Source organism: Ptychodera flava, chromosome 22, assembly GCF_041260155.1.
Source record: "Ptychodera flava strain L36383 chromosome 22, AS_Pfla_20210202, whole genome shotgun sequence".
Lineage (NCBI taxonomy): Eukaryota > Metazoa > Hemichordata > Enteropneusta > Ptychoderidae > Ptychodera > Ptychodera flava.
In genome coordinates, this window is record NC_091949.1 from 29,232,455 (window position 1) to 29,250,935 (window position 18,481).

General features: G+C 38.0%; 1 protein-coding gene across 12 annotated transcripts in view; it reads left to right on the plus strand.

The window, feature by feature from the left end:
- Nucleotides 1-17,956, plus strand: part of LOC139123147 (uncharacterized) — a 53,323-nt gene extending 35,367 nt beyond the window's left edge. For 5 of the 12 annotated variants that reach the window (XM_070689187.1, XM_070689185.1, XM_070689184.1 and 2 more), the window contains 4 exons: nucleotides 729-799; nucleotides 2,131-2,230; nucleotides 3,210-3,336; nucleotides 17,011-17,956. In XM_070689187.1, the coding sequence (XP_070545288.1) occupies nucleotides 729-799; nucleotides 2,131-2,230; nucleotides 3,210-3,336; nucleotides 17,011-17,307 (595 nt within the window). In that variant the 3' untranslated portion in view covers nucleotides 17,308-17,956. Of the gene's footprint in view, nucleotides 1-728; nucleotides 800-2,130; nucleotides 2,231-3,209; nucleotides 3,337-9,686; nucleotides 9,768-17,010 lie in introns of all 12 variants that reach the window. The other 7 variants (XM_070689190.1, XM_070689196.1, XM_070689189.1 and 4 more) reach the window with 4 other exon arrangements.
- Nucleotides 17,957-18,481: the final 525 nt, after the last annotated feature.

Sequence of the window (18,481 nt, forward strand, 5' to 3'; positions counted from 1 at the left end):
GATATTATAAATAAATCAGTACAATATCAGTACAACAATACTGAAAAAGTTATCGAAAGTTACAGATACTGGCACTCTTCTGTAGTGCCATGGTTTAAACTCAAATAAATCCTGCAATCTTCAATATGTTACTAACTAGTTCAACATTAGGAATGTCCTGTGTCCAAATTGGTTACGTCGTGTGTCAAAAACTGAGATTTGGTTATGTCTGTCCAAAATTGGAAACGTCACATATCACATATCAAAATACCATTGTGTGTCCAAAATTGGTTATATTGCATGTCCAAAATTGGTTTACTAGAAAGATGTCACATTCCTAGTACAACATTGGAAACACAAGTCAAAAATTGGTTACATTGTGTGTCCAAAATTGGTTACATGGCAAGTTCAAAATTGGTTTCCCAGAAAGATGTCAAATTCCCAGTACAACATGGGGAATGCGTGTCAAAAATTGGTTACATCCAATGTCCAAACTTGGTTTACCAGAAAAATGTTGCATAACTAGTACAACATGGGGAATGGTGTCTAAATTGGTTATGTTGCGTGTCCAAAATTGGTTACATCTCGTGTCCAAAATTGGTTTACCAGTAAGAATGTAATTTTAATGGTTTCAGGATTATCAGTAAATTTATCAGATATTTTGATCAGATATTTTGGTATTTTTTGTATAAGAAGAAAACTAAATATTGTCCTACATGATCAAACTGACATGTAGCCCTTTTTTCCAGTTGCCATGGTAACTTCACAGGGAAGCGTTGTCAGGAAAGAGTGCTTACAGATGCTGAAAGAAGTAGACAAGGTTAGTGACATATGTAATTAGAACTAGATCCAGATTAGAAGAGAATGCAGTATGGCCCCCAACTTTCAATTTCCTTCTTTGATTTTATTAGACCCTTTCACCCCATTTCATAGTGAAGAGGTCCAACTTTACCATAGAAAACAATAGGATTGGGTCATACCATGCCAGTGAAAGGTATAGATGTCAGTGTGTCATGTACCGGTATGCTATGGGATGGCATATGCCTTGATTGTCAAACGCCAAAGGAGGATTTATTCCTGAAATAGGACAACATCCATGCTACTTCTTGATCATGTACACTAATTGGTGCCTGCACAGCCAGGCAACAATTTAACAATTACCATTAAGTCATTCACATTTGCTTGTTGCAACAGCATGTTATACCCCTGATTAAAATGCCATTTGTTGAGAAATGTTAAAGACTGTTTGTAAAAATTTTGCTCAAGGAATTATTGGATAATCACATTTTGTTTGCAGCAATTAGGCAGAATGCATTTTTTTTAGCATAGTGCTTTAAATGAAATATAATGTCTTTAAGTGCCAAATCTGGATGTCCACAACATGTTTGAATTGTGGCAACTGTATGACTACCAGTATTAATTTTCTACATATATGGGTGTACACATATACGGTATTTTCAGCAGAAAGCTAACTTTTTTTGTAACTACTTCATTTTCAGTGATCATGTTCATCCATCTCTCTGTAATATAACTTATTGGAAAAAGCCAATATTTGACCAAAACTCTCCAGGCATTTCATATTTAGAGTCATAGTTTGTAATAACAAAGAGTATAATATACACAAAATACAATCATGTAATGACTGTAGCTCCATGTGACATATTTGATTTGCCTTTCACTGGTTACTCATCCAAAATTAACTGTATTTTGTGAACAACTATATAGTACAACTACTTTTGCAACAAGTTACCAAGATTGTATCGTCTCCATCAACTTTGGATTTAAGTCATAATTAGATGATTGTGTTGTTTAAAGTCTTTTTTTACTAAAGTGAATGTGTGTGTGTATGTTAGTGTATGTGTGTGTGTAACACAAATTACTTCAAGTACAAAGTAATAATATCTGTGTCTGTTACTTAAGTTTCATATATCCTAATATATTCATCGCATGAACTGGAACCTGTGTGACGTAGAACACATTATCAACCTGAACTTTTTTCCTGTACTTGTACCGTTCATACATGCACGCCATGGCACTGTCCAAGCTGCTTGCGACACCTCTCAGAGTTTGTTCACCTGAATACAGCCAAGGAAACATTGAACGGTGATTTGGATATTTGAGAGATTTTGTATGATGTTTACATTTCCACAGAACAAGCAGACAAGAAACGGAACATAGCCATTGGTGTTGGAATTGGGATAGCTTGTTTAGTGGTGCTTGCAATTGTGATAGTATTGATCATTTTTTGTAGGTAGGTGTAACAAATATCAGTTTTTGTGGGCAGGTGTAACAAAGATAAGTTTTTGTGGGTAGGTGTTAAAAAAGTCCCTTTGTGGTAGGTATAAGTATAACAAAGTCCAGTTTTTATAGGTAGGTATAATAAAGTCATGCAAGTTCAAGGTAATGGGCAGTATTTTTGATATATGCATAATCTATAAAATAAACTACACCAACATTTACAAGATATTGTGATCAAGTGAATGACAACAAGTTTATTTCATGTCTAGCAGGTGAGTTGATCTATTCACATGAAGGAAACATACATTCCGAAGTTCTAACACTTGTTTATTCTTTGCACAAAGTAATTTTTGAATAAATGATTGTATTTTTTCTTAGTCACAAGAACTGATTGCTATGCATTCAAAGTTTTGAACTGGAAATAAAACAACTGAACTTGTACATAGATTGAAATGTTATGATTATACCTTTATGAAACATAGTAAAAGACTTGTAAATATCCATTTAATATATGTTAGGCCAAAAAAAGAAAAAGAAATGTTTCTGGTCAGCGCGCGCGTCACTTGAACAACAGCGCGTCACCCTTTTTTTTCTGTTTGTGGCCGGCGGCCGTGGCTGACAACAAACCAAAATGGCTGAAGACAAAGAGAAAATTCTTGGGGGGGGGGGGGCATGATCAGTGACTGCATGAACAGTATATATGTGACTATATTGATAAAAACTATAAAACTGACCCTCCTCCCTCCCTTGAGGGAAAAAAAATAAAAATAAAAAAAATAAAATGCGCGTCGCCGCACCATTTTTAAAGAAAGACCTGACCAGAAACATTTCTTTTTTTTTTTTGGCCTTACTGTATATACTAGCTACGATAGATAATATTGAACAAATTTGAACTATTCTTATGAATTGGTTATGTTGAAGTGCTATTGTACAAATGTTTTGTTGTACTTTATACATGTATGCAAAGACATTAGTTCATAATTCTTTTGCAGGAAACAAATGAGACATAAGACTCATTACTTCTCAAGCCGACCAGACTCTGCAGTATTTACCAACCCTGCATATGACGATGTCACTTTGACAAGGAAAGATGCTGAATCTTACCCAAAAGTTAGTGAAGTAAGCTTGATAAGTTTGGTGGATGGCAATCATGTATCATGCAGATTTTGATTATACACGGTAGAAAAGTGTAATTGTTGATTTGAAACAGCAGGGAAAGGGACATTTATCAGAGTCTGCTAGTGTTTGTGCATGTGTGTGTGTAATTGGCAAATGTACATGTGTGAATCGCCACTATTCAAACATGTCCAAAACAAGTGTATTCTTTCTCGCAACAAGGACAAAGTACCATAAAACACATCTTTTTAGCTAGCATGCTTTTTGGCTAATTTAGCCAGAGTCAGTGTTTGCTAATCTAAGATGCAGCTAATTCGTGATCATTTCCTCTTCTATATTTGCAATGTTGATTGTGTCTTGTTGGCTTAATTGACAGTTCCTTAACCTATTAAAATTCCAATTTGCTAAACACTGATACGTCTAATTCAAAGTGCCTTACAGCTGCAAAACATGTCTGTTTAGCTAGCATGCATTTATAGCTAATTTATCAAGAGTTAAAGGTTTGTGTATTGAAGATGCAGCTAATTTAAACATTTCCCTTCATTAAAAATGATCAAAGTGTTCTTTTTAGCTAAATTGAGAACCCACTTACATTCAAATTCAAATTTTACCAAAAAAGCATGCCACTAATTTAAAGTGTTTGGCAGTATTGGCATTAGAGAGTACTTGAAATTTGTGTACATGTAGTGAGATCAGTGATCCAAAGCAGGTAGCCATGTAGTGAGATCAGTGATCCAAAGCAGGTAGCCATGTAGTGAGATCAGTGATCCAAAGCAGGTAGCCATGTAGTGAGATCAGTGATCCAAAGCAGGTAGCCATGTAGTGAGATCAGTGATCCAAAGCAGGTAGCCATGTAGTGAGATCAGTGATCCAAAACAGGTAGCCATGTAGTGAGATCAGTGATCCAAAACAGGTAGCCATGTAGTGAGATCAGTGATCCAAAACAGGTAGCCATGTAGTGAGATCAGTGATCCAATCAGGTAGCCATGTAGTGAGATCAGTGATCCAAAGCAGGTAGCCATGTAGTGAGATCAGTGATCCAAAGCAGGTAGCCATGTAGTGAGATCAGTGATCCAAAGCAGGTAGCCATGTAGTGAGATCAGTGATTCAAAGCAGGTAGCCATGTAGTGAGATCAGTGATCCCAAAGCAGGTAGCCATGTAGTGAGATCAGTGATCCAAAGCAGGTAGCCATGTAGTGAGATCAGTGATCCAAAACAGTTAGCCATGTAGTGAGATCAGTGATCCAAAACAGGTAGCCATGGTGTAGTGAGATCAGTGATCCAAAGCAGGTAGCCATGTAGTGAGATCAGTGATCCAAAACAGGTAGCCATGTAGTGAGATCAGTGATCCAAAGCAGGTAGCCATGGTGTAGTGAGATCAGTGATCCAAAGCAGGTAGCCATGTAGTGAGATCAGTGATCCAAAGCAGGTAGCCATGTAGTGAGATCAGTGATTCAAAGCAGGTAGCCATGTAGTGAGATCAGTGATCCAAAGCAGGTAGCCATGCAGTGAGATCAGTGATCCAAAACAGGAAGCCATGTAGTGAGATCAGTGATCCAAAGCAGGTAGCCATGCAGTGAGATCAGTGATCCAAACCAGGTAGCCATGTAGTGAGATCAGTGATCCAAAGCAGGTAGCCATGTAGTGAGATCAGTGATCCAAAGCAGGTAGCCATGTAGTGAGATCAGTGATCCAAAGCAGGTAGCCATGCAGTGAGATCAGTGATCCAAACCAGGTAGCCATGTAGTGAGATCAGTGATCCAAAGCAGGTAGCCATGTAGTGAGATCAGTGATCCAAAACAGGTAGCCATGTAGTGAGATCAGTGATCCAAAGCAGGTAGCATGTAGTGAGATCAGTGATGCAAAGCAGGTAGCCATGTAGTGAGATCAGTGATCCAAAGCAGGTAGCCATGTAGTGAGATCAGTGATCCAAACCAGGTAGCCATGCAGTGAGATCAGTGATCCAAAGCAGGTAGCCATGTAGTGAGATCAGTGATCCAAAGCAGGTAGCCATGCAGTGAGATCAGTGATCCCAAAACAGGTAGCCATGTAGTGAGATCAGTGATCCAAAGCAGGTAGCCATGTAGTGAGATCAGTGATCCAAAACAGGTAGCCATGTAGTGAGATCAGTGATCCAAAGCAGGTAGCCATGTAGTGAGATCAGTGATCCAAAACAGGTGGCCATGTAGTGAGATCAGTGATCCAAAACAAGTAGCCATGTAGTGAGGTCAGTGATTCAAAGCAGGTAGCCATGTAGTGAGATCAGTGATCCAAAACAGTTAGCCATGTAGTGAGATCAGTGATCCAAAGCAGGTAGCCATGTAGTGAGATCAGTGATCCAAAACAGGTAGCCATGCAGTGAGATCAGTGATCCAAAGCAGGTAGCCATGTAGTGAGATCAGTGATCCAAAGCAGGTAGCCATGCAGTGAGATCAGTGATCCAAAGCAGGTAGCCATGTAGTGAGATCAGTGATCCAAAGCAGGTAGCCATGCAGTGAGATCAGTGATCCAAAGCAGGTAGCCATGTAGTGAGATCAGTGATCCAAACCAGGTAGCCATGTAGTGAGATCAGTGATCCAAAGCAGGTAGCCATGTAGTGAGATCAGTGATCCAAACCAGGTATAACCATGTAGTGAGATCAGTGATCCAAAGCAGGTAGCCATGTAGTGAGATCAGTGATCCAAAACAGGTAGCCATGTAGTGAGATCAGTGATCCAAAGCAGGTAGCCATGTACTAGATCAGTGATCCAAAGCAGGTAGCCATGTAGTGAGATCAGTGATCCAAAGCAGGTAGCCATGTAGTGAGATCAGTGATCCAAAACAGTTAGCCATGTAGTGAGATCAGTGATTCAAAGCAGGTAGCCATGCAGTGAGATCAGTGATCCAAAACAGGTAGCCATGTAGTGAGATCAGTACAAAGCAGGTAGCCATGCAGTGAGATCAGTGATCCAAAGCAGGTAGCCATGTAGTGAGATCAGTGATCCAAAGCAGGTAGCCATGTAGTGAGATCAGTGATCCAAAGCAGGTAGCCATGTAGTGAGATCAGTGATTCAAAGCAGGTAGCCATGCAGTGAGATCAGTGATCCAAAGCAGGTAGCCATGTAGTGAGATCAGTGATCCAAAGCAGGTAGCCATGTAGTGAGATCAGTGATTCAAAGCAGGTAGCCATGTAGTGAGATCAGTGATCCAAAGCAGGTAGCCATTTAGTGAGATCAGTGATCCAAAACAGGTAGCCAGTAGTGAGATCAGTGATCCAAAGCAGGTAGCCATGTAGTGAGATCAGTGATCCAAAGCAGGTAGCCATGTAGTGAGATCAGTGATTCAAAGCAGGTAGCCATGTAGTGAGATCAGTGATCCAAAGCAGGTAGCCATGTAGTGAGATCAGTGATCCAATACAGGTAGCCATGCAGTGAGATCAGTGATCCAATTCAGGTAGCCATGTAGTGAGATCAGTGATCCAAAGCAGGTAGCCATGTAGTGAGATCAGTGATCCAAAGCAGGTAGCCATGTAGTGAGATCAGTGATCCAAAACAGGTAGCCATGTAGTGAGATCAGTGATCCAAAGCAGGTAGCCATGTAGTGAGATCAGTGATCCAAAGCAGGTAGCCATGTAGTGAGATCAGTGATCCAAAGCAGGTAGCCATGTAGTGAGATCAGTGATCCAAAACAGGTAGCCATGTAGTGAGATCAGTGATCCAAACCAGGTAGCCATGTAGTGAGATCAGTGATCCAAACCAGGTAGCCATGTAGTGAGATCAGTGATCCAAACCAGGTAGCCATGTAGCAGTTATACATGACTGGAGCCACTTTACTTCAAATATTTCAATTGTAATTGCCGAAGTGAATCAACTTTGCCACAAGCTTGGACAGTGTGTTATGTTGCCAATGTGTTTTGCAATACATCCAGTGAGCCTGCCAGGTATCATTTTGCCTTTGTTTTACAGCTTAATGATGTTTGTTGTAATTCTGTATTACAGGATACATGTTGCTATTAGATCATGCATGCAGTTAGTGTGCTTCTGTGTATGTGTATGTATGTGCCTATAGAATACATGTACAGTATATGCTTGTATGTATGTATGCATGCAGGGTTTTCAGCTGAAGTTGTTTACGGCAGAAAATTGCACAATATAAGCTGAGAAAATGTGCGACAAGGGGTTGATGGGAGAGTGTATGAGTCATGTGGCAGTTTTGCACAATGTTAATCAACTACAACGCTCCTACGGGTGGGTGCAATTTTAGAAAGTAATTTCTTTTTATGTAATTTGTTATCAAACACAAAAACAAAACTACAGTCTATGAGTAGAATACAAGAGAGAGAATACCCGGCATACTCCCCTCTTTTCATATGGCAATTTTGAAAAAATTAAATTAGATACCAAAGGTGCAATCAGAAAAGATAATTATTGAAACTAGGTTCAGTAAAATAAAAAAAAACAAGTGAACATGTAGGAGAAGTACGAAAAGGTTATCTTCTCGTACGCCAATTGTGAAAACTTGTGATTTCAGTGCACTTAATAGGTATAGTCTGAGAAAGGCAAATGCTAACAAATTATTTTTTCAAATTCGAAAAAACAAGAAAACACTGATATTTTCATACAAACTTATGGAGTTTTTTTATGAGTGTATTATGATACTGATAGGAAAAACAACAGTGGTGACTATTGATAGTAAATTACTGTTTTGGTGAAATCCAATAAAAGTCAAGGCTGAAATGTTTTTCAAACAAGCCACCGTTTGTTTGCTTGCCATTACCATTAAACAATAACAGTAGAGAATTGGCTCTGATTTGTTAAAAAAACTCCACTTTTTTTGCTGAATTTCACCATTTTAAAACAATAACAGTAAAGTAGTGATTCTGACATGTTCAAACATTGTTTGTTTGCTGGATATCACCATAAAACAATATCACTGAGTAGAGTAAGACTTTGATATGTTCAAATAAACCATTGTTTTTGGTCAGTGTCAAATCAGGAAACAACATTGAATCACATAGTTTGAATACAGTTATTGGTTAATATCACAAAGCAGGAAAAACAGCAATACTGACTGTGTTTCTTCAAAATCCTAATTTTGCTCCCACTGTCAGCAGCATGAAGCTATTTAAAAATGTTGATCGTCCATTGTTGTCCACATGTCTAGCGTCCGACTTCTGTCTTCAACTTTGCTCTTCTTCTTCAAAAACCTCTGCTCAGAAATCTTTCATGTTGGTCTGCAAGTCGCTCAGGATAACAGAACTTTGATATGTCCAAATGATAGGGAAATTTGCATGTGCAAATGTTTTTGTGCTGCTTTCTCCTTTTTTTATGAAACAGCTTCTCTGATATCGCTGGTCTGACAACTGTCAAATTCAATGCGTATTTTCTTAGAAATACCCTTATTAGTTTGAATGAAAATTACTAAAATTTGCAATAATAAATGTTTAATAATTTTTTTCAATATTTTGCTCAATTTTCCCAAAATCTTGATCTCCTAAAGTGTCCTTTCAGTATAAGTTAATGTGGCTTTTAAGTTGCTAGGGATGATCTCACTCAGTTTGTTCAAATGCTGTAAATTGCATGCAAATTTTTTGGCTGATTTTCTCATCTTATACCATCATCATTTTCTCCTATACCACTGGTCATACACCTTTCAAATTTGATTTGTAGTTTTCAAGAAATGCCTTATTAAATGTTATAAAATTAACAAAAAATGTAAAATGTAAGTTTTCAATAATGTTTACTCATATTTTGCACAATTGGTAATTTTTAGGGTTTATATTTCTTAAATTAAGATAAAATTTTAATGTAAATTTCTAATAGTAAATCTCATTATTTTGCATTTCTTCAAGTTTTTATTCTCTTAAACTGTCAGTCCATCATTCAGTTTTGTTCAAATGTTGGTGACATTTTCACGCATCCAAGTTTTGGGGGATAGTTTCCCCACTTTTGGTCAAAACAGTCTTTTTGCCAATAGCAGTTGTCTTATGCCTCTGAAATTCAATATCTAGCTTTGTACAGATGCTCTAATTTATGATCTTGAAATTGGCACAAATTTGCACATTTCTTAGAAAACAGTTGGGTCATATCAACTACTAGGTTGCTAGTTGGTAAATATCATAACATAATTGACACCAGTCAAGTATTGTGAATTGTAGCGCAGAATTTCCATTTAGGGACAATAGATAACCTAAGGTGTAAATATTTGAGACAATTCCTTATTTGCTATGCTTGCTCTGATTTCAGTGTGTATCGACAAAGGCATTGTTTCAATATTTTGCTGTTCATAGTTTTCCAAACTGAAAAAACTTCCCAAACCTTTTCTAAAAATCAAGCAAAAGTACTAAAAACTAAAAATGATATTTACTTCCATAGGAGGACGATACTCGGCTCATCCCAACACCAAAAAGTGATCGCTGACCTCGGGCAGTCTTTCATCTATGTGACATATTGCAGGTACTAGAATATATTTAGGTCAGGCAAAATATACCCGATGATATCGTTGCTCACAAAAGACAGCCTTCCTTTCAACCACTAATATAATGCATATGATGAGAGCACTGCATTCAAATCATGATGGAGCGACTTTATCGACAACTTAAGGTAGTACGCACCTCGAAATTGAAAGACTCAAACTTTTTCATAATCTTTCCTTAGGAAACTTTCAATAGTTCTCTTTCAAATTCAAGAATAAAAATTAGGTATCAGAGGAATTTGGTACCAGAGGAACAAATCACACAATTACCCACACTTGAAATTAAAAATGGTTGTTATCCCTGTCTTAACACTATTGGGAGAAATCAAATTTGTAACTTTCACAAAAACAAGCCTGTGAAACGTCATATAAGTGGTAGACCAAAAAAAGTATAATTGTAAAAGTTTTAGAGTCTGAATATTTGTCCCCAAGGCGCATTCTACCTTAATAAAAGATTTCTGTTTTTGTTCAGCCCAAACATTACCTGTTTATCCATACATCCTCATATCTTCTGAAAATTTGCAAAGTTAATATAATCTATATCTGCATGCCGTTCAATAAGATTTCGCGAAATATCCTAGCTGGCGAAAATGCTATTAGCTGTTCAATTTTGTTTGCTGCCACCTTCTTATGAAAACGCTGATGTGTGTGTGTGTGTGTGTGTGTGTGTGTGTGTGTGAGTGTGAGTGTGTATGTGTGTCTGTCATGGTATCTAAGTGTGTGCATATGTGTGTACCGTGTATGGCTGTTCACTGCAAAACTTTGAAACCCACTGCATTGACCAAGACCACTTCAGTATTTGATGTTAACAGTTTCATTTTAGAGTATTTTTCAAGTCAATTGTTATGTAGGTCATTTCCCCCACACTCATCATGACCTGAGTTCAATTAGTCTAGAACATTCTCAAGGTCACTGCCCTTGATGACCTAACAACCTTGAATTCAATTAGTCATGTTTGGAATGTTCTGGAAAGTTGATTAGTTGTGTAAGGGAGATAATTTTAGAACAGTAATTAGCATGTCAATAAAAGTTCTAGATTGTTCTTATATGCCTTTATAAAAGGGACGTGCTCAGCTTCCAGTCAGACTTTTGGGATCGTGTCTCTTGTGTGTTACTAAACTCCAGCAGTAGTCATTCTCAAGACTTTTCAAGACCTTCACTGCCAACGCTGGATTTATACTGTGGACTTTGTGCAGCTTCAAGCCTGCGAGCCAAAGGACTGTTCATTCATTTGACTGACTGTTACAACTCTGAGACTGGAGCTTTGCCGTCCCAGCTGAGATAAGTAGTCTGTACACTTTTAAAGCTTGTACTCTATCCTGACTTAGCAATAAGTTTTATTTTCGTAATAAATTTTGTTTAAACGTTAACTACTGAGTTCACCCTTTTGTTCGTTTTCTCTGCACGTAACAAATTGGGGGCTCGTCCGGGATACGAATATTTTGAGCCGTGTGACAACATTTTGTCTGCCTTTTCAAAACTACTGTATACTGTGAACTCAGCGAAATTCAATCATGGCGGAATTCAAGCCAGACGAATTTATGGATGACCTTGATCAGGACACATTTAATTCCCTCAGAAAAGACAACCTCATAGCACTGGCAATTTCCTTAAAGTAGATGTCAAAAGATCTATGCGCAAGCGAGAAATTCAGTTCAAGATTGCAAAACATTTAGTTAATTCTGGCCATTTTGAAGAGTCTGCCTTAAAAGATTATGAGCCTGAGTCTTCCTTCGAACTCAAAAAATTAGAATTAGAAATACAGGCAGATTTGGAGCTTAAGAAATTGGAATTAGAAAAGGAAAAATTACAAATGAAAGACAAAGAATTACAAATGGAAGAAAGACAGAGAGAAAAGGAGAGAGAACTGGAAGAACATCGACTACAGTTAGAAATGAGACGTTTAGAGCTTGGACAGTCAGGAAAATTCTTCCCTTCAGACAAGTTTGACATCACTAAGCATTTCAGGTTAGTTCCCCCTTTCCAAGAAAAGGATGTTGATAAATATTTCCTCCATTTTGAGAAAATTGCTCAGAGTCTGAATTGGCCTAAGGAGTCCTGGTCTATGCTTTTGCAGAGTGCTTTGGTGGGTAAAGCCAGAGAAATTTACATTCAGTTGTCAGTAGAGCAGGCTTCAGATTATGATTCTGTGAAGGAATTAATTCTCAAGGGCTATGAGTTGGTGCCTGAAGCTTACCGTCAGAAATTTAGGGATTGTGAGAAGGTGAAGGATCAAACTTATGTTGAATTTGCTCGAACAAAAGAACAACTGTTTGATCGCTGGTGTTCTTCTGAAAAGGTCAGTCAGAATTATGACAAATTACGACAACTTGTTTTGATTGAGGAATTTAAAAGGTGCATTCGGAGTGACATCAAGACGTTTATCAATGAACAAAAGGCAGATACATTGGAGGTTGCTGCACGTTTGGCCGATGATTATTCATTGACCCACAAATCTTCATTTCTCAGCAAACCATCCCAGTCCTTTCCATACAGAAACAATGCAGGTAAATTTAACTCCTCCTTTTCATCCAAGAATTTTTCAAAGGACAGTAGAAAATCAAATGACAACAGTTCACAGAGTTCAAGTAACACTCCCACATCATCAGATCCCAAGTCTCAATCTCCTTCTGACAAACAGTTTGGTACACTTTCTTGTAATTATTGTAAGAAAGACGGCCATTTAATGTCAGATTGTTTCAAATTGAAAAGAAAACGTGAAGGTCAAAGTGGTCAAAGTGGATCTAAGCCCACCGGCTTTATTTCTTCATCAACTCAATTAGAGTCTAATAATGTGTGCAACACATTTTCTGAGGTTAAACCCCTCTCATCCCCAATTAATGAGGTCAAGGTCAATTCTTCTCAAGATAGCATTATGGGTATTTTCGAACCATTTATTCATGATGGTTTTATATCACTTTCTAGTGATTTCTCTTCCGCTACCCCTGTCAAAATTTTAAGAGATACCGGGCTTCCCAGTCTCTTTTGTTGGCAGATACCCTGCCGTTTTCTGAAAAGTCATTTTCAGGTTCTAAAGTTCTTATTAAGGGGGTAGATTGTAATGACTACATTCCTGTTCCTCTCCATAATGTCTATTTGTCTTCGGACTTTGTTTCTGGACCTGTGGCTTTAGGTATTAGGCCTTTTTTGCCTTTTGAAGGGATTCACCTTCTTCTTGGAAACGACCTTGCTGGGGACAAGGTCATTACTAATCCACTTGTGACTGATAATCCTAGTTTAGATCAGGATCCAGAGCCAATTGAACAAGAGATACCCGATTTATTTCCTTCATGTGCCATTACTCGAGCCATGTCAAAGAAAACTTCCGAGAATCAAAATACTCTCAAAAATAATGTCACAGATGTTGACTTAAATGACACCTTTCTCAGTCAGGTGTTTGACACGGATCATTCCGTTATCCCTCGTGGATTTGAAACTTCCAGTAAAACTTCTGCTGACCAAAGTCAGACATTTTCTAGATCAAATCTCATTGCAGAACAACACAAAGACCCAGATATTTTGTCTTTGTTTGACAGGGTAGATGATGAAGGTAAAACTTCAGATAGCTCTGTTTCCTATTATACAAAGTCTGGTATTCTCATGCGTAAATGGAGACCTCCAGATGTTTTGGTTGATGACGATTGGGCTATAAAACATCAAATTGTGGTTCCAAAGCCCTACCGTGCTGAAATATTGCGCCTGGCCCATGAAACTCCCTGGGCTGGTCACTTAGGAGTCAGGAAAACTTATCATAAAATTCTCAGTCACTTTTATTGGCTTAATCTCAGGCAGGATGTAGCACATTTCTGTAAAACTTGTCACACATGTCAAATGGTAGGAAAGCCAAATCAGACTATTCCAAAGGCCCCTTTACAGCCAATTCCTGCATTTCAAGAACCATTTAGTAGGATACTAATAGACTGTGTTGGGCCCCTACACAAAACAAGATCAGGAAATGAGTACATGTTGACAATTATGTGTACATCAACTCGGTTCCCCGAAGCCATACCACTGAGAAATATAAAGACAAAGACTATAGTGAGAGCTTTAGTCAAATTTTTCACTTTATTCGGCCTCCCTAAATGTGTCCAGTCCGATCAAGGCTCCAACTTTATGTCTGGAATTTTTCAACAAGTAATGGATCAGCTAGGCATTAAACAGTATAGGTCATCCGCCTATCATCCAGAAAGTCAGGGTGCTCTTGAGCGATTTCATCAAACTTTGAAAAACATGATTAGGACCTACTGTTTTGACACAGAGAAGCAGTGGGATGAAGGAATTCATTTTTTGCTCTTTGCTGTTAGAGAGTCAATTCAAGAGTCTCTTGGTTTTAGCCCATTTGAGCTTGTATTTGGACATACAGTCCGTGGCCCACTTAAGCTCGTTAAAGAGAAATTCCTATCAGACGATGATGATTGTCTGAATATTTTGCAATATGTGTCAGATTTTCGTACAAAGCTCTCTAAAGCATGTGAATTAGCCAGAGAAAATCTTGAGTCATCTCAGCAGTCAATGAAAACCAAATATGATAAAAACACCTCAAAACGGAAGTTTGAACCAGGTCAAAAAGTTCTTGTTCTACTTCCAATTCCTGGCAAACCACTCCATGCTCGTTACTTTGGGCCATACCTAATTGATAAGAAATTGAGTGATTTAAATTACATCATAATAACACCTGACAGGCGAAAACAAAAACAGCTATGTCACATAAATATGCTTAAGCCATATTTGGATAGGGATAATCCTACTAAAACAAAGCCTGTCAGTACAGTCAGTTCTGGCCATTATGAAGATAGTGATACTGAAACTGACTTGAGTGAAAATACTCTAAACTCAAAGCTGGGCTCGGTCAAGCTTCAGAACTCAGAAATCCTGGAGAAGCTGGAGTCTACAAAGTTGGCACACCTCCAGCCAGAAACAACAACAACAGGTGAAAGAACTGCTCCACGAATATAAACACCTGTTTCAAGATGTTCCAACGAGGACGAACGTCATCTATCACGACGTTGATGTTGGGGACAGTAAGCCTGTAAAACAACATCCATACAGACTGAATCCAACAAAAGCGAAATATCTCCAGGAAGAAGTCAAATACCTGCTGGACAATGACTTTATTGAACCCAGTAAAAGTAACTGGAGTTCGCCGTGTATACTTGTCCAAATCAGATCACAGTTATCGTATGTGCACGGACTTTAGGAAGGTCAACACTTTAACAAAGACAGACACTTTCCCAATCCCGAGGATTGATGACTGCATCGACCGAGTGGGAAAAGCCAAGTATGTGACAAAATTTGACCTACTGAAGGGATTTTGGCAAGTCCCTCTGACGGATCGTGCTCGTGAAATATCCGCCTTTGTTACACCAGACGGATTGTTCCAGTACAAGGTGATGCCATTCGGAATGAAGAACTCTCCGGCAACGTTCCAACGGATGATCAACGACGTCATATCCGGGCTAGACGGGTGTGCAGCTTACGTTGACGACGTCGTCCTGTATAGTGACACCTGGGAGGAACACATCAAGCTCATGCGGAAGTTCTTTGAGAGACTGAGTAAAGCAATGTTGACTGTCAACCTTGCCAAATCTGAGTTTGGTTGGGCGAGGGTAACTTACCTCGGACATACTGTAGGACAGGGTGAGGTAAAACCTGTTGATGCCAAAATCAGTGCCATTTCAAGTTTTCCCATACCAAACTGCAAACGACAACTGATGCGCTTTCTCGGTATGGCTGGTTACTACAGAAAATTCTGTCCAAATTTCTCCACAATTACTGAGCCTTTGACTAACTTACTTAAAAAGAAAGTAAAGTTTGTTTGGTCAGAGCAATGCCAACAGGCATTTGATACACTTAAAGCCATACTGCAAAGTGCTCCAGTGTTGTCTGCACCAGATTTCACTTTGCCATTCAAATTAGCTGTGGATGCTAGTGATACGGCTGCTGGTGCTGTTTTATTGCAAGAGGATAGTCATGGTGTAGATCATCCTGTTTGCTATTTTCACGCAAATTAACAAATCCCAGAGAAACTACTCTACAATTGAAAAAGAGTGTTTATCTTTGATATTAGCTTTACAGCATTTTGAAGTTTATGTTACTTCTTCAAATCAGCCAATAGTGGTTTATATTGATCACAACCCTCTTGTTTTCTGCAGAAATTTAAAGGCAAAAATCAGAGATTGCTAAGATGGAGTTTAATGTTACAGGAGTTTAATCTTGATATTAGACATATCAAAGGCAGAGACAATTTAATTGCAGACTGTCTCTCTCGTATTTAGAGTTTATTGTTGTTCACTTTCAAGAAATTTTACTTTAGAGTAAAAAAATTTGAGTACTTAAATCTTTTCAAGATTACATTTGTAAAGAAAGATTTTTCTTTGAAAAATTTTCTTTTTTTGAAGAGGGGGTGTGTTATGTAGGTCATTTACCCCACACTCATCATGACCTGAGTTCAATTAGTCTAGAACATTCTCAAGGTCACTGCCCTTGATGACCTAACAACCTTGAATTCAATTAGTCATGTTTGGAATGTTCTGGAAAGTTGATTAGTTGTGTAAGGGAGATAATTTTAGAACAGTAATTAGCATGTCAATAAAAGTTCTAGATTGTTCTTATATGCCTTTATAAAAGGGACGTGCTCAGCTTCCAGTCAGACTTTTGGGATCGTGTCTCTTGTGTGTTACTAAACTCCAGCAGTAGTCATTCTCAAGACTTTCAAGACCTTCACTGCCAACGCTGGATTTATACTGTGGACTTTGTGCAGCTTCAAGCCTGCGAGCCAAAGGACTGTTCATTCATTTGACTGACTGTTACAACTCTGAGACTGGAGCTTTGCCGTCCCAGCTGAGATAAGTAGTCTGTACACTTTTAAAGCTTGTACTCTATCCCTGACTTAGCAATAAGTTTTATTTCGTAATAAATTTTGTTTAAACGTTAACTACTGAGTTCACCCTTTGTTCGTTTTCTCTGCACGTAACACAATTAAGTTGATCCTCAAAATGTGCAAATTAGTTGAGAATATGTTAAGTTTTTCTACAAAATTGAAAATAATACAATTTTAGTCCAAGTGCTTGGAAATTAGCTAAATAATATTGCTCCCAGTGATTCTTTGATCGAGATTTGTCCAAATTAGCATGGAATTCTCTTATTTTTAAAACAAGGTTTTGTCTGTTGTCTTCAACAATATTTTAACTCTTCTTGATTGACATTTTTTGTGTACATTCATAGGATAATGAGGGATTCAAAGAAGAAGATTTGCTGGAATCTAAAAATAAGAATTTGTCTGCTGAGCCATACCGAGAACCTAGTGACAAGGTCATAGAGAATAAATTGTCTGAGTCAGATGAAATACATCCAGTGCCATTCTGTGAACCAGTAGAAGATGAACCAGCATCACCAGGCAGCGATTCTTCAAAGGTCAAAGGTCAAAGTCCAACAGCCATTGATAATCCTTCGTACCAAACCTTCCAGTATCCTTATCAAGATGACACTGTTATAGATAAATTAAAAGTTGACAAATTTTGAACATTCTTGCCGTATTTAAATTACTAATATATAAATACTGAGTTAGCAGAGGTATAGACAAATTTCTGTAATGCCATAGCATTTGAATACTATCTGCCAAAGGCACAAATATTTTCCCAAAATGCCACTGAGTCTGTATGTGTCAAGATCCACTGTATCTATCAAGGGTCTGTGGAGAAATTTGTTCCAGTGATAACTTAAAAGTACTGGGCCAACTGATATTTTGTACTGTATATAGAGCATCATCACGGAAAGTAGACAGAGTTTTGTTGGTGTAGCTTGTATATGTTATTAATTTCTGAAATGTTTAGTTTTGATGATAAGCGTCCCTGAATCAATAGAGGGTGGTGGAAATGCAGATGTTTGACATATGTTGATGTTGAAAATCCATAATTTTTCTTTTATGACTTCCAACTTTCACGATCATGTCACTCATACAGTTCATTAGATGGTGTGTGTCCATCCAGTATAATTAATAAGTTTGTAAACCACTTCAGGGCAATAATTACACTTCTTATTGCTACTACCACTTCATGTCTACTACCACTTTATGGCAATTACCACTTTATGGCTACAGTACCACTTCATGCCACCGTGACCACCACGTCATGTCTACTACCACTTTATGGCTACAGTACCACCCTAATACAAAAAATTTCACTCATTTGTAGGCATGAAAATTTAAGCTACATTCAAGTAGGGAGCTGTACTTTTGCATTTTTATTGGTGACCACCTTAAGAAAGTATACACATTTGTTTAACTTTTGACTTCCAATGATGACCATGACTGTTAGTATTATCAGTATGTACCGGTAGTTACATGAATACATTTAGGATATCACTTGAAATTTTCATCATTCAAGATTGTGAATGGGTTAGGAACAACACAGGAATTCTAGAAAGAGTTGCAATTGATGTATTTATGTTTTTTGTTGCCAGATTTCATCTGTTTACTCTTTAATATGATTACATCGTGTTGTTAAGTGTCAGCGCTATTCCCTAGCTGTACCCACATTGTACCTCTTGTCTGACATCACACTAACAGCTTACCTGTGTCTGACATCACACTTACAGTGTACCTTTTGTCTGACATCACACTTACAGTGTACCTTTTGTCTGACATCACACTAACACTGTACCTTTTGTCTGACATCATAAGATTGCACTTTTTGTC